The sequence below is a fragment of the Xiphophorus maculatus genome, chromosome 12 (assembly GCF_002775205.1).
Source record: "Xiphophorus maculatus strain JP 163 A chromosome 12, X_maculatus-5.0-male, whole genome shotgun sequence".
Taxonomy (NCBI): domain Eukaryota; kingdom Metazoa; phylum Chordata; class Actinopteri; order Cyprinodontiformes; family Poeciliidae; genus Xiphophorus; species Xiphophorus maculatus.
In genome coordinates, this window is record NC_036454.1 from 24,013,635 (window position 1) to 24,033,733 (window position 20,099).

The window sequence follows — 20,099 nt, forward strand, 5'->3', positions numbered from 1 at the left end:
ATAGGAAGTAGTGCACATGTTGGAATTTACATTTTTGCCCATTCATCCCATCAGCTTTCAAGCCATAATGGAAGCTAAACATGTTTTGTTTTCTAAGGTTAGCTTGAATGTAACTTAATTCATCTTCCAATTAACTCTGATCAGCCTCTCTAGCTGACGATGGGGGAAAAAGCATCCCCATCTGTGATGCTGTAAGCCATCCGTCGCTGTCAATAATCAAACTGCTCCTACTCATCAGACTGCAACATCTAAATTACAAACACATTTTGAAAGCACTCAAAATTAACCTTTCCATACAAGCACTTTGTAATCCACACAGTTACCTCGCACGGCGGTGATACATTTTACGTTTGTGTGCATTCTTTTAACAGATTACATTTATACTTTCTAGTAAACAATTTAAAAAAAATGTTCACTGATCCCGAGACTGTCGTTGAATTCTCGAAGCTGCGCCTGCGCAGACCCTAGTTAAGCGTCAGAACTATAGTCAACAAACATGTCTACCGCTCCTCCTCCTCAAAACAATAACGAAGATCCCGGACTGCAAGGTAGGTCGTCATTGTACGTGGCACGTCTTCCTTCATAAAAAAAAGTATTCGTATCTTCCTTACTAATGCGTGAGAATATAGTTACAAAGGCGTAATGGTAAAAGTTAGATTGGGGATGGGATTTCCTTGTCTTCGCGTTGGGATGGAGAGCATATTCTGTACGTCACAACAAATCAGCCAATCGTAGCACGGTACGCCGTTGGTTGACACCGGAGCAGCCAATCGTTGCTAGAGGTCTGGGTGGGTTTAGCTTTAGCCAAAAAATGAAAACAAGTTTGGTACAAAAGGCGAATTTAATTGTAACGTTTGTTCCCTTTAAGATATTTTTTTCTTTAAAATCTGCACAGACGTATCGCAGATATTTAAACTCATTATGTAAAACTCCGTAGTTTCAAAATGCAGTTATCTTGCAGCATAAAATGTAAAAAAAAAAATAAAAAGTGAGGTCGCATTTTTGCTTGAAGGTAAACAAATAACACGCATGTAAATATGAAACTTGCTGTTTAGCCTTGAGTGGAGGCTTATTAGTGAGTCGGGGTATTAGGACTCGCTTTGTGTGTCAGAAGGCAGCTGGAGCAGCGACACGACTCGGCAGGTTGGCTCCCGCTGCTCGCCACAGTTATGTAAGACCCCAGAGGAGCAGTGATGTCAAATTGGTCAGAAGATGTGACGTCGAGTCAGCTTTAGTTCATCCTCAGACCTATAATTTCCAACTAGCTCAAAACAGGACAGAGGTGTCTCATGCCATCACAAGGTTTTACATGCCGTACTCAGACAAGCTGATTACATGACTCTGCTTGTGGGGCAGTGGCACAAAGACCTTCCATGCTGCCACGGTTTCTGGTCACCGGATGCACCATGGTTGAAACAGTATTTTTAACGTGCGTTTGTATAAATCAGGAAATCAACAAACAGTTGGGTGTTTTTCCTCATAAAGCAAAAACTCCTAGGGTTCATTATAAAAAGAGTGACACAATCCAAGTGTTTGAGTTTAGTTAACGGTAAATATAAACTCAAAAGTTCAAAAATGTAAAATACTGCATCAGACCAATTCTGAAAAAAAGTATCTTTAATTTAAAAAAAAAAATACTGGCTTGTTGGAAAGTATTTCAGTGTAGTGTATGCACTCAATGCTTTGTTAAGGGCTCCTCTGTGGTTGTGCTGATGTGCCATTTCATGTCTTCCACTTGACAATACTTTGCAAATTATCTAGAAGATTTGATTCAGGAAAGTTTACTGCCCTATTAAGTACAGTGATATTATGTATTAAACCATTTTTTTGGTACTTTAGGCAGTGTGGGCTGATGTCAAGTTCAGATGGAAAATGGAAATCCGCATCCCCATAAAGTTTGTCAATAGAGGGAAGCGTAAAGTGCTGCAAAACCTTATGACTTTGCTGACCTTGTACTTGGTAATGCATATTGGCTGCTTCTTGAGCATCCATGCACAGACGTTTTCAGGGCGGAGACTGTAACTGTTGCATTGTGGTACTTCTGAACCAGAGATAATATCAGAAGTACAGTACCTGCTAAGGAGAGAGAGCACTGGATTGTTGCCCAGTGATTCAAGGTTCTCTTTTCAGATAAAAGTAAGTCTTGCATTTTATTTGGAAATCAAGGTCTTGGAGTCTGGGTAAAAAGTGAAGAGGCACAGAATCCAAGATCCAGTGATAAAGTTTCCACAGTCAGGGATGATTTAGGGATCCATGGTGTTTGCAGTGGTGCTTGTGCACCTTTTTCTGTGCTATATTCAGTTTTCCTTTTAAATGCTCGAATACAGCACTCGGCGAACAACCAGCTACTTTGACAATGACATTTTCTAGCTTGTCCTGCTGGAGAACTGTCAAGTCAGCAGTCTTCCTCGTGATTGCGTAAACCACAACAACATTTCTGTACGAAAAAGTTTTTTTTTTATTGTTGGTCCTATGCTACATTCTAATTTTATGAGAAACTGAGTGTTGAGTTTTAACCATTGTCATTGAATTTAACAAAATAAAATATTTGAAATATAGCACACAATTTGTTTTAAACTTTTTAAATCCTTATTATCATTATCAAATGTAACTTTTTGATGATGTTCCAATTTGTTGTAGATGCACCTATAGGTCAACAATTTGTCATGTGAAAGATGACTGTAGTGTTAACTGTGCTGTTGACTGGGTTGCATCTACACACATTAAACCTATTTTTCCTTAATTTTGGTGTGTTTATCGTTGTGTTGCAAAGGCTCCTGGGTAGAGCTGGAGCTGAATGGTAATACAGGGGCAGAGAGTAGGCAGACCAGCCAGCTGACACCACCTGATGAAGACCAAATCAATGCAAATGCAGGCATGAGTCAAAGTCTCCATCCTTTAGAAGAGGGTGAAAGTGACGAAACCCTGATTGGAGGACTGGAACATGTGCCATCGTCATCTTCTATCCACAACGGAGACATGGAAAAAATACTTCTGGATGCCCAGCATGAGTCCAGCCCAAGTAATTCATCCTGTGAAAGGTAGGCCACTCATTTTCTTTACTATTTTCAGTCAAACTTAAGTATTGATTTTAAAAATATATATATACTGTTGCCAACACACTCACAGTCCTCACAGACCACCAGGTTCCGGACAGGATGATGGCCAGATAACATTTGATGTGGAGATGTCCAGTCCAAGAGGCAGTCAGGTAGGGGTACCAAGAGTACCTGGCAAAAGTACTGACAACTGTGGAACTTTTTTAATGAGTTTTGTAGCATCAAACCACATATCTGCATTAACTGGTGTCACACTGTATTAAGTAGTCATGCTGATTATGTGGTTGCACTCCACCGGATTGTTGACACGGAGTGGAGGGCTGGGGAGGGGCTTTATTGCAAATGCGAGTCACCGACTTGAATCTAACTCAAAATCTAACATGCCACGGTTTGCTTGATGCCAAGTATAAGCTACATAGTTCAAAAGATATGCAGCTGTAATTCTAGCAAAAGGTGAGGTGGTTCTGCAAAGTATTAACTCAGGATAGATGAATACAAATGCAAGCCAAACTTTTAAAATGATACGTTGAACAGAGACTCTGCTAAAGCTTTTTGGGGGAGGATTTCTTTCCACATCTTTTTCCCTTTATATTTCCAGTCAGAGGACGATACTGCAGACATGGACAGAGAGGATGACATCTTGATGAACAAAGAAGTTGATTGGGTGGCCAATTGGTCTAGTAGGCCTGAAAACATCCCCCCAAAGTTAGTATGCTGGGAGGCTCAGAATCAGCTGCCCATCGGCATCTTTTCCTCAGTGGTCTCAGAAACAACGTTAACTGGTTGTGTGATTATTCTTCTCAGGGAGTTCCACTTCAGACATCCCCGACGTTCAATATCTTTGAGTATGCGGAAGAGTGGCGCCATGAAGAAAGGTGGCATCTTCTCTGCTGAATTCCTAAAAGTTTTCATTCCTTCCCTGCTCATCTCACACATGCTGGCTCTTGGCCTTGGGTAAGATTGGACATCTGTTAGTAGTATTAAAATATTGCGGGGCTTTTCTTTGTGAAAAGATTGCTTTTCTTGTTTAGTTAATGCTTTCTCAAAAATCATATTCTTATGCATGGATGTAGGAATTACTAACAGGACAACAATGCAAATTCTATGTCTATCTTCACAAAGAGGGACAAGAGAAGGAAAATTACTTAAAATAACATTTAAATCAGATATGGAAGGTACCTTGTATGAATAACGTTACTTATCTTTGTTTTAATTATTTGTCCTGTATTTTCTCATTTTTAACAAAAAAAATGTTGTTGTATTTCACATGTTTGATGATTTTATTTTAGGGTGTACATTGGGAAAAGAATTGCCACAGCCGCCACCAGCTCCTACTGAGCAGAAGATGAAGCAGTGCCTGGGTGTTCTCCTGTCTCCAAGCCTCCCAAACGCATCCTGAAGTCAAGCTCTCACTGTGTGCATCTGTCCTACACCCACGTCTTTCTCTCCCAATCTGCATTAACTCATGTCACACTGTAGATGTAGTCATGCTGATTATGTGGTTGCACTCCAACGGATTGTTGACACTGAGTGGGGGGAGGGAGAGAGGGGGCTTTATCGTATATGCGAGTCACCGACTTGAATCTAACTCAAAATCTAACTTGCCACGGACCTTATGTCAGGTGGCATCAAGTTGAAGTTTTCTTTCGTGTCTTGATATTGAACATATCAATTCTGGTATTTCTGCTGAGCTACAGGTTTTCTTTTAGGTGAAAAGCAGAAAGGAAGACGTATGTTATTTATGCCATAACTGCTTTATGAACTAATTGACTTTGGGGAACCAGAGAGACTTTGATAGCTTGAAAGTTTATGACTTTAAGGCCCACTTCACACCAGATTAAAGCCACCCTACAATCCCCAGGCGTTTTAGGGTCATTTGAATATCGGTGGATTGCTGCAAAGATGGAAAACCTCATTTTAATGTGTTCCTACTAGTTAGAACGTAGGTTTTCCTGCTGGGTTGTTATCCAGTACTATTGCCTTGTGCTTCATATGATCTAGGATTCCTCTTTACAGTCTGCAGAATTTGGAGGTTTCTGATGAATGTTCTGGTTGATATTTAATGTTGGGATGTCGTCTTTGTCTATTGTGAACAGGGCCTTACTTTCAAGGTGCAGTGAACTGCTGTTCAGAGCTGAATGCTGCAGCACTGCTTTTGTTTTAAAAAAATTCGCACAATTTTGAGGATGGTATTCATAACATGTTGTTCCCCAGAGGGTTTCTATATAAACTTTGTTGAGTTGCCAAGCATAAACATTATCCTATTATCTTGCCCCAAAATGTTACTATGAAGAGTTGGCATGCTTTATTATAGTGGCATCTAGAGTGGAAGATAATATACCAGGCCAGAAGCTACTTTTATGGGGGGTTTTTCTGACATATCCCCTTTTTTTTAACATATAGGAGCAGTAGCAAAGTGCCAAAACATTTACCTTTCACCACTGCACATTGGTGGCCTATCCTATGCGTTCTGATTTGTTTCTTTTGTTTTCTTACATGTTTATATATTTAATTGTGTACTTGTGAAGATTAATTTAAGCTGTGACCTTCCCCATGCTATGTACATGTCTCAACCTTGTATAACTTGTTTATACATTGATTATTCATGCATATTATAGTATATCTTATGCATTGTGGCAATGTGAGTATTGTGTTTTTGCTCAGTTGCTAGGGCTTTAGCTGCATAAATCACCACCACAGAGGAAGATATTTTCTGGGGCCTATTTCAGAAATGTTATCTAAGTTTAATCTTGGTTTCACTGTACAATAATTTCACCTAATATATATGATATTATGTACAGTGTCTGTGGACCATCTAAAGATGATATAGAAATCGTTCATTAAGGATAACGTATGCATTTCTGTATGTTGATGCTCACTGCATGGCTCCTCTGTTGACGGATTATAACCATAAAAAATATAAACTATAATGTACAAAATTGTCCATTTTGGTTTCAGTTCTAAGCTGTGATGTGTGATTTGGGTTGCCAGCTTATAAACTGCAAAGTTGGTCCTAACAGATCTATGTACAGTATGTCTGTGTGGCGTGAAGAGCATTTTGGAATTTAAATATGATTCATACAGTAATCATAAATTAATATTTAATGAATATTACAAATGGGAAAGCTGGAGGTTTCTCAATAACCCCGAATCTCAAAATGCAATATGGTTACTACCCACAGCCTGTGTGGACCTGGGCTGTATGATATATAAGCAATAAAACAGCTATGTTCTATATAGATTTTTATGATTGCAATGACAACCTAACATGACTCATTTTGTCATGTTTTGTTTACTTTCCTTTTTATCTAAGAGCACACACTGCACAGCATGCTGTCCTGGTTAGATCAAGAGATTGCAAAATCAAAAATTCAAAGAAAAAATAGTGATTAAGATTTAAAAAAATACTCGAGAGTGTGGCATCTTGGAAGAAAAGTACACAGGAACTAGATATAGCTTGAAACCCAGCTTACTTAAGTGGACAACACTGAGACAAGCAAGACAGAAAGCAAAGCACACATTTAGACGTGAGCAATTTAGAGAGACCATTTACATTAACGCGCATGTTTTTGGACTGGGTAAGAAAGCATGCTTGACTGGAGAACATTCAGATATGCAAGAACATGCAAACTATATGCAGAAAGACTGCAGATTGGACCCAGAACCTTCTTGTTGCACAGCAAGAGAGTTGTACCAGGCTGTTGATAGAGATAATGCCAGAAACGCAACTGCAATCCTTTCTTATGCTTCTCTTTTTGTTTATTAGCCGTTGGAGCAAGACAAAGGGAGACAGCAAGACAAGAGTAGAAGTGACGCAGACCTATGCTATTGGCCAGAATTTCTTAAAATTTACTTTGTCACATTTTAGCAGTTTACATTGTGTGTCATATTTACTGTTTATGCTGGTATTACATATTTTTCTGCTCCCGTCTGACAGATGAAATAATCCTATTTCCTTTTAAACCATATGAAAACAGAGAAATGACATAAAAAGAAAAACAAAATTAAAAGCGTTTACAATACTATGAAGATTTACAAACGTAATTCAATCCAACAACCAAGAGTAAATTAGTTAAAATACTAGCTTGGGAAACACACTGAATTGAAAACCATGTCAGAAATGTAAATCATGAGATTTACATAATTTACATGATTCATCTTTGCTGTTGCTAACTGGTTTTGTCCCATATTACCTACTTGTCAGTTAGTTTATTTTTACTAATTGAGTTGCGAGCCCATTGAGAAGTAATGATGCTTGTACATGACACCCACTGAAAGGGCTAGTTTCGCTCACACATTCTTTTGGATAAATTAATCACTGTCAGATGTTTTAGCAGGATTGATGCCATTTGTATTTCAACCTAAATGTTGTCATGGGGACGGCAACATGGATCCGGATCATGGACCAGTGAGATGTTCAGGGCGGGGCAGTGCGCATGCTCCGTCCCTCTTTGTGGCCCTTGTCTTTTTGGTGGCTTTATGGTCTACAGAGACCTGGTCTAGCCGTAAATATAGAGATTCTCCGCTGTTAGGCAAAGGCAAATCTCAATTTGCAGCACTATCCTGGCTACCCAACGCACATTTAGCTGGCTATCGTTATAAATAGTCCGGGACACACAGTGTTGAGCCGGGGCGTCGACTGGCCGAGAGGCAGAGCATCCATTCATCCTTTTTTTTATAGGCAACTAGCGTCGTTAGCCTCAACTAAAACCAGGGGGGCAGCGGTGTTGGGGGGAATTTCAACATGTCCGGCTACCAAGGAAAGAAGAACATCCCCAAAATCACAGTGAGTGATATGTGTCTGTTTTATTTATCTGTCTCTTTTACGTGCGGCGTGGATAAGAATCAGCTGGAAGCTAGCTGTTAGCTGCTGCGACCGTTCATTTACATTGGCGCTGTCTTCAGCAGAAGCAGCAGCTGTGCTACAGCTCCTCATCAGCTCCAGGTCAGGGATGAACAACAACAATAATTCACTGGATTCGTCACTTGAAGCTACCTCTATTATAAATCAACCTGTGTGTGTAAGGGAAGGTGTCCCTTCTTCCCAGCCTCCTCATCATCAGCAGCTTCCTCCTCAACCTCTGGTGTAGTTACCAGGTTAAAAAACCAGATTCCTTCACAGCTATCATTTCATCTGTCATTCTTCATCTTCTTTCTATTTATGCTAAACTGTCAACATTTAGCCTTCTTAATGTAAGATTTAACATTTTTTTCTTCATCCTTAACATCAGGTGAATGGGGTTCCACTGTATTTAATTGTAAGAGAACTAACCCCTCCTCGTAAAGTAGGTCAGCAGAAAGCATCTCTGCAGACGCCATGTCTTCATTATGTAGCTGTCACAGTCAAAGCGCTGGGACTCCTGGAGATCAGCGGACTACTGGCCAGACTTTTCTGCAAAATCAGTCAAACTTCAGATGCCTGTCGCATGCAGAACATGCCTGTGGTTGTCATCTCAAGCAGCAGGAGACAGCAGATCAGAGGTCTACTGATTGTGGCAATGTTTCCCTTCATGTTTTTTATTTTACTTTATTATACTTGCAAGTTTGGGTTCCTTCTTTTAAAGGTTTTGACTTGAATCAGTTTGTGAAGTACACCAAGTCAGATTTCATTTTCACTGACTGTTTTGAACCAAGTTGTTTCAATAAAAAAAAGAAAAAAAAAGAAGGAAAAAACTACATGGCCTGTTCCATTTAAATGAGTTTTAAAATATGTAAGATCTCAATGTAAGCTAAAGATTTTTGTGTTCAGAATGCTTGCAGTGTCACTGTACTGTCAATTCTCAAATGCAAGGCAATACAAACAGAATGCTTGTAAAATCTACTCATTTCAAGTTCTGCAGACAATCAGAAGCGTTTGCTTTAGCTTCACCACCCACAGCAGTATTGATCATGGGTTGGTAGCTATCGGAGACAATCACAGAAGGTTGAACACCTTGCTTAAATGCCACATGAGTGCCTCGGAGTCGATTTAATTATTTTAAAGGTTGCTCGTCTGCCATAGTGTTTGCTAATGGTACTTGATCAGCTGTATTCTGGTGCCTCTTGTGATGTCATCAACCTAAACGCATCCGAAGCAGTTACTAGTTTTATTTACATTTTCAAATCTTAATATTTTGTGAAATCTCGCTGTGACAGTTTATAGTTTGTTACCCAGCTGTGTTTTTCAGCAACACTGGATAGTAGCTTTAATTTTCTCAGCTCATTGAGGTAGATTGAAGACATCTTCAGGTCAGCTGAGGGTTGTAAGCAAACAACAGGAAAATCCCAGACTAAGTCTGAAGACAACAACTATACTCTGTGTTGGGGCGTGCTGTGGTGGCGCAGGGGGTTAGCACGCCCCACGTTTGGAGGCCTTAGTCCTCGACGCGGACGTCGCGTGTTCGACTCCGGTCCCGACGACCTTTACCGCATGTCTTCCCCCCTCTCCTCACCCTCCTTCCTGTCTGCCTACTGTAGAAAAAATACGAGCCACTAGCGCCGCAAAAACTCTTCGGAGAAAAAAAAAGGAAAAAAAAAACAAACTATACTCTGTGTTAGAGCGTCAGGCCTTCAGGGTCTGGTGTCAGGACAAAGGGAAGCACGAAACACCAAATTTAGACTGTAGCAGTCTTTATCTTTAATAGCAGCTGTTATTTTTTAGTTAAAATTAAAGACGATACCCATTACTCAATTTTCTGCCAAATCATATTTTTTTTTCTAATGGTACATAAAAAGAGTCTTCCACAGATACAGTTTTAAAACAAACAAACAAAAAAAAAATACACAATTTCCCCTAATCCCTTAAGTTTTTTCATTTTTCATTAAAAAAAAGTGCTGGTTGTTGGATGTACAGGTAAGAAATTGTGGGAATTATTAGTTTTGTTGCATTCAGTGCACTGGGAGGAAAGCTGATTTTTTGGTATTTAACCTGCCAATTAAGAGGTAATTATCCATTTCTGATCTCTGGTAGATTGATTGGTGCAGTCTTCTAATTTGATGTGCTAATAATAACACTATATGCATCAGGTAGTAATGAAGCTTCCTGCTTTTTAAGTCATTCATTTGTAATCACCAGGTTTTTTTCTGTCATGTTAGGTTTCCTTATCCATCTCAACTTGATAAACTCTGGTTTCAAGTAAGGTTGAAAATTTAGCAGTTTTTGCTCAAATTAAAATCACAGGCTGTTTTTATTGACCCTGGACATTTTACTTGGTAGGCTAATGTCATAATAAACTGCTCAGTTTATAGCTGTAAATCTATGGAGAGTTTGAATGTACCATCTTTAATCAAGAGTAGTTTTAAATGTGAAACTTTGTGTTCCTAATGCTGACCACTTAGTCCAAAACGTTAAAGTTGTATAACCCAAATCCCGACAATACATCTGTGGTTTCTATACCTAATGCATCCGTATTCCTCATGGCTACAGCCTTGAAAAACCAAACATTTCCTGCTGTGAGCCCTGGAGACTACATATACTGCCTTCATTAGGTTTAAATGCCTCCTTCAGAGGGTCCAGAAAGCCTGTAGAAGAAGTAGGGCAGCATGCTGCGTTTTTCTTTCATCTCATTCAGTTGGAGCTAATTGTGGCATGTAGGAGACTCTGCTCTTACTTCATGGTTTTGATCAAAGATTTCTCCTCCTTTGTATAATGAGGTAGGACTGATGTCTCCTGCAGAGTAATGTTGAATAGTTTGTTTTCAGAATTAATGGTGTAAAGGATTATAGTTTACTGACTTGACAGTTTTCCAACACAATCATGGATGTTCGCTATACAACGAGGTCGGGCTGGCTGGACGATGTGGCTGAAAAACCTATCATGATAAAAGCATTTCATATCAGTCGATATCTATAATTGTTGATGTTGATAGTTATTGATTCGTTTTTGTTTTAAATATCTGAACTGCTTCCAAACTGCTGGCGTGACCTTTCTTGTTTTAGCCACAGTTTTTACTCCTCATTGTTTTTTCATCTTTAACATTAAGCAGCTATGACTCACGCTGCTGCTGCAAATAGGTTGTTGCTAAGTAACCAAAGAGCGAGTGAGTTAGTTGAAGCCACCAGCGATGAGCAGCTAGAGCCTTTTCTCTGCCTACATCTCCCAGAATGCTGTGCAGTTCTGGATCAGAATTGAGTGAACATTCTATGTATTGAATATTCTTTCAGACGTATTGGCTATTAACATTGATCACGTTTCTATCGCAATATATATTGTTATTGATTTATTGCCTAGCTCTAAAAGGAGCTTAAACAAGAGAAGACCATCACTGAAGCTAGCAGTGTTTATACTGTTTATCAAAGCATATTGACAGAAAGTTTAATGGAAGGAAGAATGCTTGGTTGAAAAAGGTCATTCCTATGAGTGCTTGAAGTCCTAGAAAATGCTTAAATTTTATTTTTAAGTATGCAATAGCTTCAAGCACTTGAATATATATTTGTTCACTGGTTTATCAGGTCCAAAGTCAAATATATTATTAAATGTTTTGGCTTCTTAGAGAGAATATGTTTGATTTACAGACAAATCTTGTTTCAGAGTGACCGTCTCCTCATCAAGGGAGCAAAGATAGTGAACGATGATCAGTCCTTCTTGGCTGATATCTACATGGAAGATGGAGTCATTAAGTAAGTTGTGCTTTGGGGTTACCATTAACCCAAGTGTGAGCTTATTACAGGGATTCAAGTTCCTGCTGTTTGTTTTGTGGTTTCCTTCAGGCAAATTGGAGACAACCTCATTGTCCCGGGTGGAGTCAAGATCATAGAAGCCCATGGCAGAATGGTGATGCCGGGGGGCATTGATGTGCACACCCGCTTCCAGATGCCCGACCGAGGCATGGTGGCGGCGGACGACTTCTACCAGGGCACCCGAGCGGCTCTGGCTGGCGGCACAACCATGATCAGTTACGTGCGGACGTCCATGCTGCCGAGCGCATGATTTCCTTTAGATGCTTGTTGTTGTTCCACAGGCAAAAAACTAACATGTTTTTCTGTTTGGTACCACATTAGTCGACCATGTGGTACCGGAGCCCGGTGTCAGCCTGGTCACTGCTTTCAAACAGTGGAGAGAGTGGGCTGACAGCAAGTCCTGCTGTGACTACTCTCTGCATGTGGACATCACTGAGTGGAATAACAGCACCCAGGAGGAGATGGAGACGCTAGTGAAGGATCATGGTATGTAGGACACACTGATTGCTTTCTTTCAAACATCTACTGCTCCTCTGACTGTGGTCAACCCTTTAAACGATCACCCTAAACTGAATGTTGCTTGTTTCTTTTATTTTATCTTAGTTTCTTTTTCAGTTTGCTCTCAGTTTTCCCTCCTTTGCCCTCTTTTCCACCTTTTGGCTGTTTTCTCTCATAAAGCTTTCTATCTTCAGGTGTCAACTCTTTCCTGGTCTATTTGGCCTATAAGGATGTTTTCCAGCTTTCTGACTCTCAGGTATGCTTTGATTGTGGCCCACCTCAGAGGGATCTCTGCTGACCTTTCTGTAGCAGCATTTCACTTCAAAGGTCGCTTGTAGGTTAGGGTGTAGGTGACGCCTCTCGGTTAACTGATGCACATCTTGTTCTTGCAGATCTATGAGGTGTTCAGTGTCGTCAGAGACCTTGGAGCCATTGCTCAGGTTCACGCCGAGAATGGAGACATTGTTGCAGAGGTAAGACGACTACGGTGTCCTGCAGCAGTGTCGGTACTCTGTGAATTGTCTCACATTTTGCCTTCTTGCAACCACAAACTTTAATATATTTTATTAGGATTTTATGTAAAAGGAAAAGAGCAGCAACTTTTTACAAATATTAATGTGAGAAGCTGCAAATAGGGGTGAATCGTTCAATCTGCACCGATTTCTTTAATTCTGAGTAATCAACCGATACTTACCTGTGAAACTAATCATGTCTTCCTCAACCAAGGTCTGAAAATAAGCCGCTATCACAGTTTTCTCTGCGGTAATAGAGGGCTCACTGTCAGACCCGTCCACCAGGTCATGTCTACATGTTTGAGTGAACAATAGTCACCCCACTGCTTCCAACTTAGCAACTTCTCAGACCGCTCTTGCATCTTTCTCTTTTTTAAAAAGCGACTAGAGACAAATCTAGAGACTTTTTTCTGTATTATTGGAGATTTTGGCAATAGTTCCAGTTATAAAATAATATATGTCAGCCAAAATAGTAATTAGCTAGTTAGACTTTCAGACCGGTGACCAGCCAGAAAACTGCAACCGGTGCACCTCTAGTTGCATAGTGTTGTATTCAGCCTCCTTTGCTTTAATACCCCTAAATAAAATCTTGTGCAACCAGCTCAAGCATTCACCCAACTACTAAGCACAGGTCACCTAAATGTTCTTTAATCCCAGCTGTTCTCTGAATACGAACATCTCCACAGTGACCCATGGTATTGAAAGTCTCATGATGTTGGACAGGCAAGCAGGTCAAATCAGATAAAAAGATGGATGAAGGTCAATCCTGGAAGAAATCTTGTAAAAAGCTGCAAAAAAGACAAAAATAGTTGGAATGACAAAATTACATTAAAGAATCGGTGACTTGAAAATGAATCTTCAGAGTCACTCCAAGTGAGCTTGAGCTGTTTTCACACTAGAATGGCCAAAAATGTCGCACTCTACATCTACTTCTCTAAACTCTTACCCTGCAGTAAAAAGTGGCTCTACAAAGGATTTATTGAATACAAATGGATCAATTTCTGATTTTTTTATTTATTTATTTGTAAAGCAAACGGAAAAATATATATATTGACATTTTTGCCAAAATCTAAAAAAAAAAAACAATAAGACATATAAAGTCTTGTCTCTGCCACATTAACTCGTTTCTTTTTCTAACTGCCTCAGGAGCAGAAACGCATATTAGAGCTGGGGATCGCCGGTCCTGAAGGCCACGTACTGAGCCGTCCAGAGGAGGTAAGACTGCTCATCGTACCGCTGGAGGATAAAAGCAGCAAACGCTCTAAATTCAGAACACAAGACCCATGTGGGTGACCTCTGCGTGCGCCTGTCATTACCCACAGGTGGAGGCCGAGGCCGTTAACCGCTCGGTCACCATAGCCAATCAGACCAACTGCCCCCTGTACATCACCAAGGTGATGAGCAAGAGCGCAGCCGATGTTATTGCTCTCGCTCGGAAAAAAGGTAAAAAAAAAGAGGAGAGGAGAAACTTTCTCTCTGATTTCGATCCTTTTTTCTTTGCACTGACGTCAACCTGTCTGGTCCTGCAGGTGCTGTGGTTTACGGAGAGCCCATATCTGCCAGCTTGGGCACAGATGGCACTCATTACTGGAGTAAGAACTGGGCCAAGGCAGCAGCCTTTGTCACCTCGCCGCCGCTCAGCCCCGATCCCACCACCCCCGACTACCTCAACTCTCTGCTGTCATGGTAGGCACGAAGAGCCAGGACCTAAAAAAAGAAAGCTGGAGCTCAGCGGCACGACGTGCAGAACTCCACCTCGCTTTCACTCACAATTTCTTTATTTAACCAAATTGTTAATGATGCAACCTTTGTGGACTTGTAATTCATTGATAATTAGAGCTATTTTTCCAAGTGTTATACTTCAAAAATGAGGCATATTTTTCTGGCAACATGAGGCAAATAGATTGTTTTTTGGTTTCTGTATACATGTTTCCAGTGGGGACCTGCAGGTAACTGGTAGTGCTCACTGCACTTTCCATACATCCCAGCGTGCAGTAGGCAAAGATAACTTCACCATGATTCCAGAAGGCACCAACGGCACCGAGGAGAGGATGTCTCTTGTCTGGGACAAATGTGTGGTAAGGGGGATCTTATCTTATAGCACCGTAGAACTAGAAAATCAGTCCTTTAAAACATCTGCTGTCACCGTGTTTGCTTTACTCGCCCTGTGTTTAAAAGGTGACTGGAAAGATGGATGAGAACCAGTTTGTGGCAGTAACCAGCACAAACGCAGCCAAGATCTTCAACCTGTACCCCCGCAAAGGTCGCATCGACGTGGGTTCGGATGCTGACCTCGTGCTGTGGGACCCAGATCTGACAAAGATCATCTCGGCCAAGAGCCACAACCTGGTCTGACTCTTAACTAGCCTGTCGTTTTTTCTTCCTCCTGCTCTTTCTTTGTTTCCTACCTTTTGCATTGCCTTGTAAGGCAGCTAGTTGCTAATCACACCTCTTCATGTCACAGGCTGTAGAGTACAACATCTTTGAGGGGACAGAAGTGCGTGGGGGTCCTCTGGTCGTCATCAGCCAGGGTAAGATTGTTTTGGAGGAGGGCACGCTCCACACCACGGAGGGCTGCGGGCGCTACGTCAGCCGCAAACCTTTCTCCGACCACGTGTACAAAAGGATAAAGGCCCGCAGCAGGGTGGGTTTTTATTTAAACACGCAAGCACCTCTGTACAATCACTCTGCTCATGCTGTAGAGAAAGTTCTGTCAGTATTTCCAAACATTGAATGTTATTTTAATTTGAGGCTTTTGACTGATATTTTAGTGATACCTTAGCAAGTTGCACAGAAACCAAATGTTTTATGTAGCAATCAACAAGTTTTCGGCTTAATTCTTGATGGATATTTTTCTACTCTATCAGAATTGGTAGAGCTTGTCAAAGCAAGGCTGGTTCTGATGTACGTTGTGGATCAATGGCCTGAAAAACATCGTGTATTAAGTTCACGGCTGCAGCTTGCGATTGTTTGAGTAATTGATTATTCTATTCATTAATCGATTAATCTAATAAAGAATTTTCACATTCCGTAGATTTTGTATTTAAACACTGGCTTATTTTATGTAATATTAAAGTTGTATGCAAAATGCATACATTTTGCAACAATAAAAAAAATAATAAAAGGGATTAAAATGCAACAATTTAATCCCTTTTTTAAAAGAGAAAATAAACATTTTATGGCCTAAAATGCAGTAACGGCATTCCTTCAGCATACACTTAATTGTTTTTGCAAAGGATGCATATTTATAGAAATTTATAAAGGTTTTTCATCTTATAAGCAATACATATGTGTTTATTGTGCAGTTTTTGCATAATTGCTGCTCTAATTGTGTTTTTTCTTTCAGCGAGTTGTATTTTTTTTAGTCTGTACTGTTTAACAATCAATCGATTGTTAAATTAGCTGACATTATTTCAGTAATCAATTAATCATTTATTTAAGTTTTTTTTAAAGTTTCAATCATCTGGTTGTTGATTTGATGCAAAGTTAAACACTTTATAAGTAGTCCTTGTTTATAATTCAATATTTGTGCAATGATGGGGGAATGGACCCTCAGCATGATGCTGATTCTTCGCAATACATTCCAACATGTGCACCCAAATCTTGTTCTTAGTTGTTTGTGACATAATTAGTCCCTGGGATGAAGAACATTTCAAATGCATTATTTAAAGCCCCAAATTGAGGACATTTCTGCCACAGTGGAGTGTTAGCTGTAGACCATTTTCTCTGACGAAGTTACCCATCTTGTTTAGCTCACAGAGCTGCGAGGTGTCCCCAGGGGCCAGTACGACGGGCCAGTGTGTGAGGTGACCGTGACTCCGAAGGTGATGTCCACGGTTTCTTCGATGAAGACCTCCCCTGCCAAGCAGCAGCAGCAGCAGCAGCAACAGCAGTACACTCATCAGCCAGTTCGTAACCTCCACCAGTCTGGCTTCAGCCTGTCCGGTCAGTCGATGCATGAATACAGTTGCTCTTTGAATCTCATGCAAGTTAATCTGAAATCTTCCCATCAACTTCATGCTCGCTTTACCTTTAAGGCGCCCAGATAGATGACAACGTTCCACGTCGTACCACTCAACGCATTGTGGCGCCCCCTGGTGGAAAAGCAAACATCACCAGCCTCGGCTAGGCTCCTCAATTGAGGATCATGGGACCAGACGCCACGAGTAACCACATCTCATCAGATCTCTCTTCACTTCTGGCTCCCCTGCACCCTTTCTATCCATTTTTACTCTAACATTTCCACCATGTCACCTCATTCAAGAAAAAACAAGCACTAGTTCACATAGTTTAATATCTCCTGCCACATTCCTGCACCGAGGCAGGAGAAAGTGAATTTAGGGAAAGATTTTTTTTATATTCATTTGCTCATTGAGGAAGTAATTTGTTTACATTGTTTTACGATCCCTGCTCTATGTTAAAAGCTGTTCCAAGAATAGATCAGAACGCTAATGAAGAGGCAATTTTGTGACATTCTAACGGCAGCGAATGTTCAGTTTTGTGTTTTTATAGTTGATAGTTTTGATGGTTGTGTTACAGAACCACTTTTGGCTAAACAGTAGTGGACCACTCACGGTCCAAAAAGTGACACACTTCTCTGATTTTTTTGACATTTGATAAAAAAATTCACCAAAATAATTTGGTACGTATAAAAGTATAAATGAAATGCAAAATGTACAGCAATATTATGAAGTCATGGAAATCAGTTTATTTTGATTTTATTTTTAATTAAAATTGAAATTTAACAATAGATCTGGATTATGTGCGGGAAAACCCCCCAATTACAGTCAATATCTGTGTCATATGTTTTTCTTTTTTGATATATCTATTTAAACAAAAATGCGACATAAACCCTTGTTTAACATTAGCTTTGAGGCGCACTTTCTAATTATGATTACACCTCGATTAATACTTACTTATTTAGTCAGGAACAACACAAGACTGCTGTTGCCTTTTCAGATTAAAATAAAAGAATAAATTTCTCCTTCAAAATATTACATTAAAACCCCAAATGTTATCGCTAAAAGACAAAAGTGTCACACATTTAAAGAACTGTTTAGTTTTTAAAAATTAAAGGAAAAAAAATGACAAAAAAACGTACCTTTTGTCATTGTGGTCTTTTTAGATTAACACTGAATGAACAACCTGAAATTAGGGGCGATTCTACTTAGTGGGGCGGTCTGCTCCGATAGCTGACCTGCAGTAGGCCGCCTCACTGACATGCTACGCCGCTGCAGTTTTAAAACGCTGTCAGCTTAATGAAAGTGATGGATGACGCTGCTTTAGCTTCCACACCATGACTGATCGTGTTTCTCACAGACTTAAATATTTGCAAACAGCAAATTTTGCTTTTCCTTGTAAGCGGAGAAAAATTGTAGTAGGGTTTTTTTGTTTTGTTTTTTGCTTTTTTCCAACCAACGGACCAGCAGTAGGCAGCAACAGATATGACAGAAAGATTTAGCCGGTAACCAGTCCATGCCCACTGCTGACTCTGACCGGAAGATTTATCGACAGTGTTTCGTCTTCTTTAAGTTCTAGCAATGGTGGATTTAGTTTTTCTTAAGCTTGCAGTATGTTTGATGTTTGTTTCTTGGTGTTGTGTTCTTCTGTTTTGCTACAGTTGCACTCTCTTCTTCCTTTTACTTATTTATTTTTTTAATGGATGGTACATGTCGTGAAATGTTAAATGCACTGAAAGAAAAAGGAAAAAGGTATTTCGGGGTCAAACCGCTCACTCAACGTTGCTGTGAAACTTGGAGTCGTCTTCTATGAGAAATATGAAACTTTTGTTGTTTTATTTTTTTTTTTCTCTCCCTCCAATATTTTCCTTTCTTCCTGGAGGGTCGTCAGGGCAACAAGCCTCCGATCATCAGACGTCTGTCGTTCAGGAAACAGATGAACCCTAAGGGAAAGCTTGATTGGAGGCTTGTGCTGACGACCTCTCTGCACCTGGTGCTTTCTGACCGTTTTGCTGTTAACCAGCAGACGACGTCCACATTCGTGCAGCGGTCCCGTTAGCTCTGTATTTATAGTAGCCAGGGTAGAGTTAATCATTTGCCCAGTTTCTTTTATGTATTTGCACCTGCAACAATCCAAAAATAGTAAATGTGTATGTGAGATTGCAACTTTGTATTGGATATATTTGTAATGTTTTAAGGATACATGTTGCCTGCCTGTTCTATAAGATATTGATAGCACACTGTATCTATGAAGGCTCTTTAAAGAAGTGAAAAGGTGATTAAAAAAAATTTTTTTTTTTTGGAGACCTGATGAAAAATCTTCTGTGTGTGTATACGAAGTCCCTCACAGTGTGCTGATGATGTGTCCTCTGTTCTCGGTGTTAGTGTTGTGGAAGAAGTTTTAAGATGCTGTATATTGTCCCTTTACCTTCCTATTTACACAACTTTATTAACACCAGATTCACTTGAGCTAATAACTGTACTCGGTCTCAGACACACCCACGTACAGGTCCTCGGCAAAACGTTGAATTATTTCTCTTCATTGCCTTGTCAAGTGTAGGTTTTTGTACGCAACGCTATACTGTGGAGTGATTTACATTTGGGGAAGTTTCTTGGAAGGGGTTGTTGGGTTTTAATGTTGAGCACTGTTGTTTGCCCTCTTCCACCGACTGTGACGCGCTTGCTCATGTTTGCTCGTTTTATTTTATTTTTTTCTTGGATGTACCAGAGTTTGGAGGGAACCATCGGTCCTGTCAGCGTATGACCTTCTCTGTGTTGAATTCAATGGATTAAAATAATAAAATCGAACTTGGCTTTCTAACTTTTTCTTTTTTTTTTTTGAGTAACTAGCTTTGTAGAATCTAATGACATTTCCCTGTAGCTTATTAACGATGTAAAAGGAAGTTACATTTGCGTATTTAAAACAATAACATTCAGCAACTGTCATGTCATTGTGTAAACTATATACTGCAGTCTACTGTCCCTTTAAAAACATACGTCAGTATTAAATGTCAGCTTTTATCTTTTTCTTTGTAATCATATTTCTGTTGATATTCACATCAGATGCTCATAAGTTAAGTGATCCACACATTCAAGAAAATGAGATCATGTGTATTAAAGAGTGGCACAAATAATTAAAAATAAGAAAATGTGTGCACAAAGAAAGCCAAGAAACCTGTTAAAATATGCCAGTATTTAGAAAGCATTTCTGCTGCTACGTGCTAATCAGTTTCAACGGGCTTAGTATTAACTTATGGCTTTAAAAAAAAGGTTTTCTCATATCTAAAGTACAGCACAGAGTAGTATGAAATAAGAAAAACTCAGAGCTTGAAAAAGACCTTTTAAACTTATTAAAATGGGCCAGTTTTAATAAGTCTACCATTCAAACAACAAAGAGAGAAGTTGGATAAGAA

General features: G+C 39.9%; 2 protein-coding genes across 3 annotated transcripts; both read left to right on the forward strand.

Moving 5' to 3' along the window:
• The first annotated feature begins 444 nt into the window (after positions 1 to 444).
• Positions 445 to 6,076, forward strand: LOC102236415 (BCL2/adenovirus E1B 19 kDa protein-interacting protein 3-like). 2 transcript variants are annotated; one of them, XM_005804347.2, is made up of 6 exons: positions 445 to 548; positions 2,774 to 3,041; positions 3,130 to 3,211; positions 3,658 to 3,764; positions 3,864 to 4,013; positions 4,349 to 6,076. In XM_005804347.2, the coding sequence occupies exons 1-6, from the start codon at positions 497 to 499 to the stop codon at positions 4,395 to 4,397; spliced, it is 708 nt and encodes a 235-aa protein (XP_005804404.1). In that variant the 5' UTR covers positions 445 to 496; the 3' UTR covers positions 4,398 to 6,076. The 2 variants fall into 2 exon arrangements, with proteins under 2 accessions (XP_005804404.1, XP_023199973.1); XM_023344205.1 differs by having other exon boundaries at positions 483 to 561.
• Positions 6,077 to 7,486: 1,410 nt separating this feature from the next.
• LOC102236661 (dihydropyrimidinase-related protein 2-like) lies at positions 7,487 to 19,494 on the forward strand. Its single transcript, XM_005804348.2, has 14 exons — positions 7,487 to 7,845; positions 11,569 to 11,657; positions 11,748 to 11,932; positions 12,039 to 12,203; positions 12,410 to 12,471; positions 12,608 to 12,688; positions 13,874 to 13,942; positions 14,050 to 14,170; positions 14,257 to 14,413; positions 14,664 to 14,805; positions 14,906 to 15,076; positions 15,192 to 15,371; positions 16,480 to 16,672; positions 16,765 to 19,494. Exons 1-14 carry the CDS (start codon positions 7,804 to 7,806, stop codon positions 16,854 to 16,856), a joined length of 1,749 nt encoding a protein of 582 aa, XP_005804405.1. The 5' UTR covers positions 7,487 to 7,803; the 3' UTR covers positions 16,857 to 19,494.
• The last annotated feature ends 605 nt before the right edge of the window (positions 19,495 to 20,099 follow it).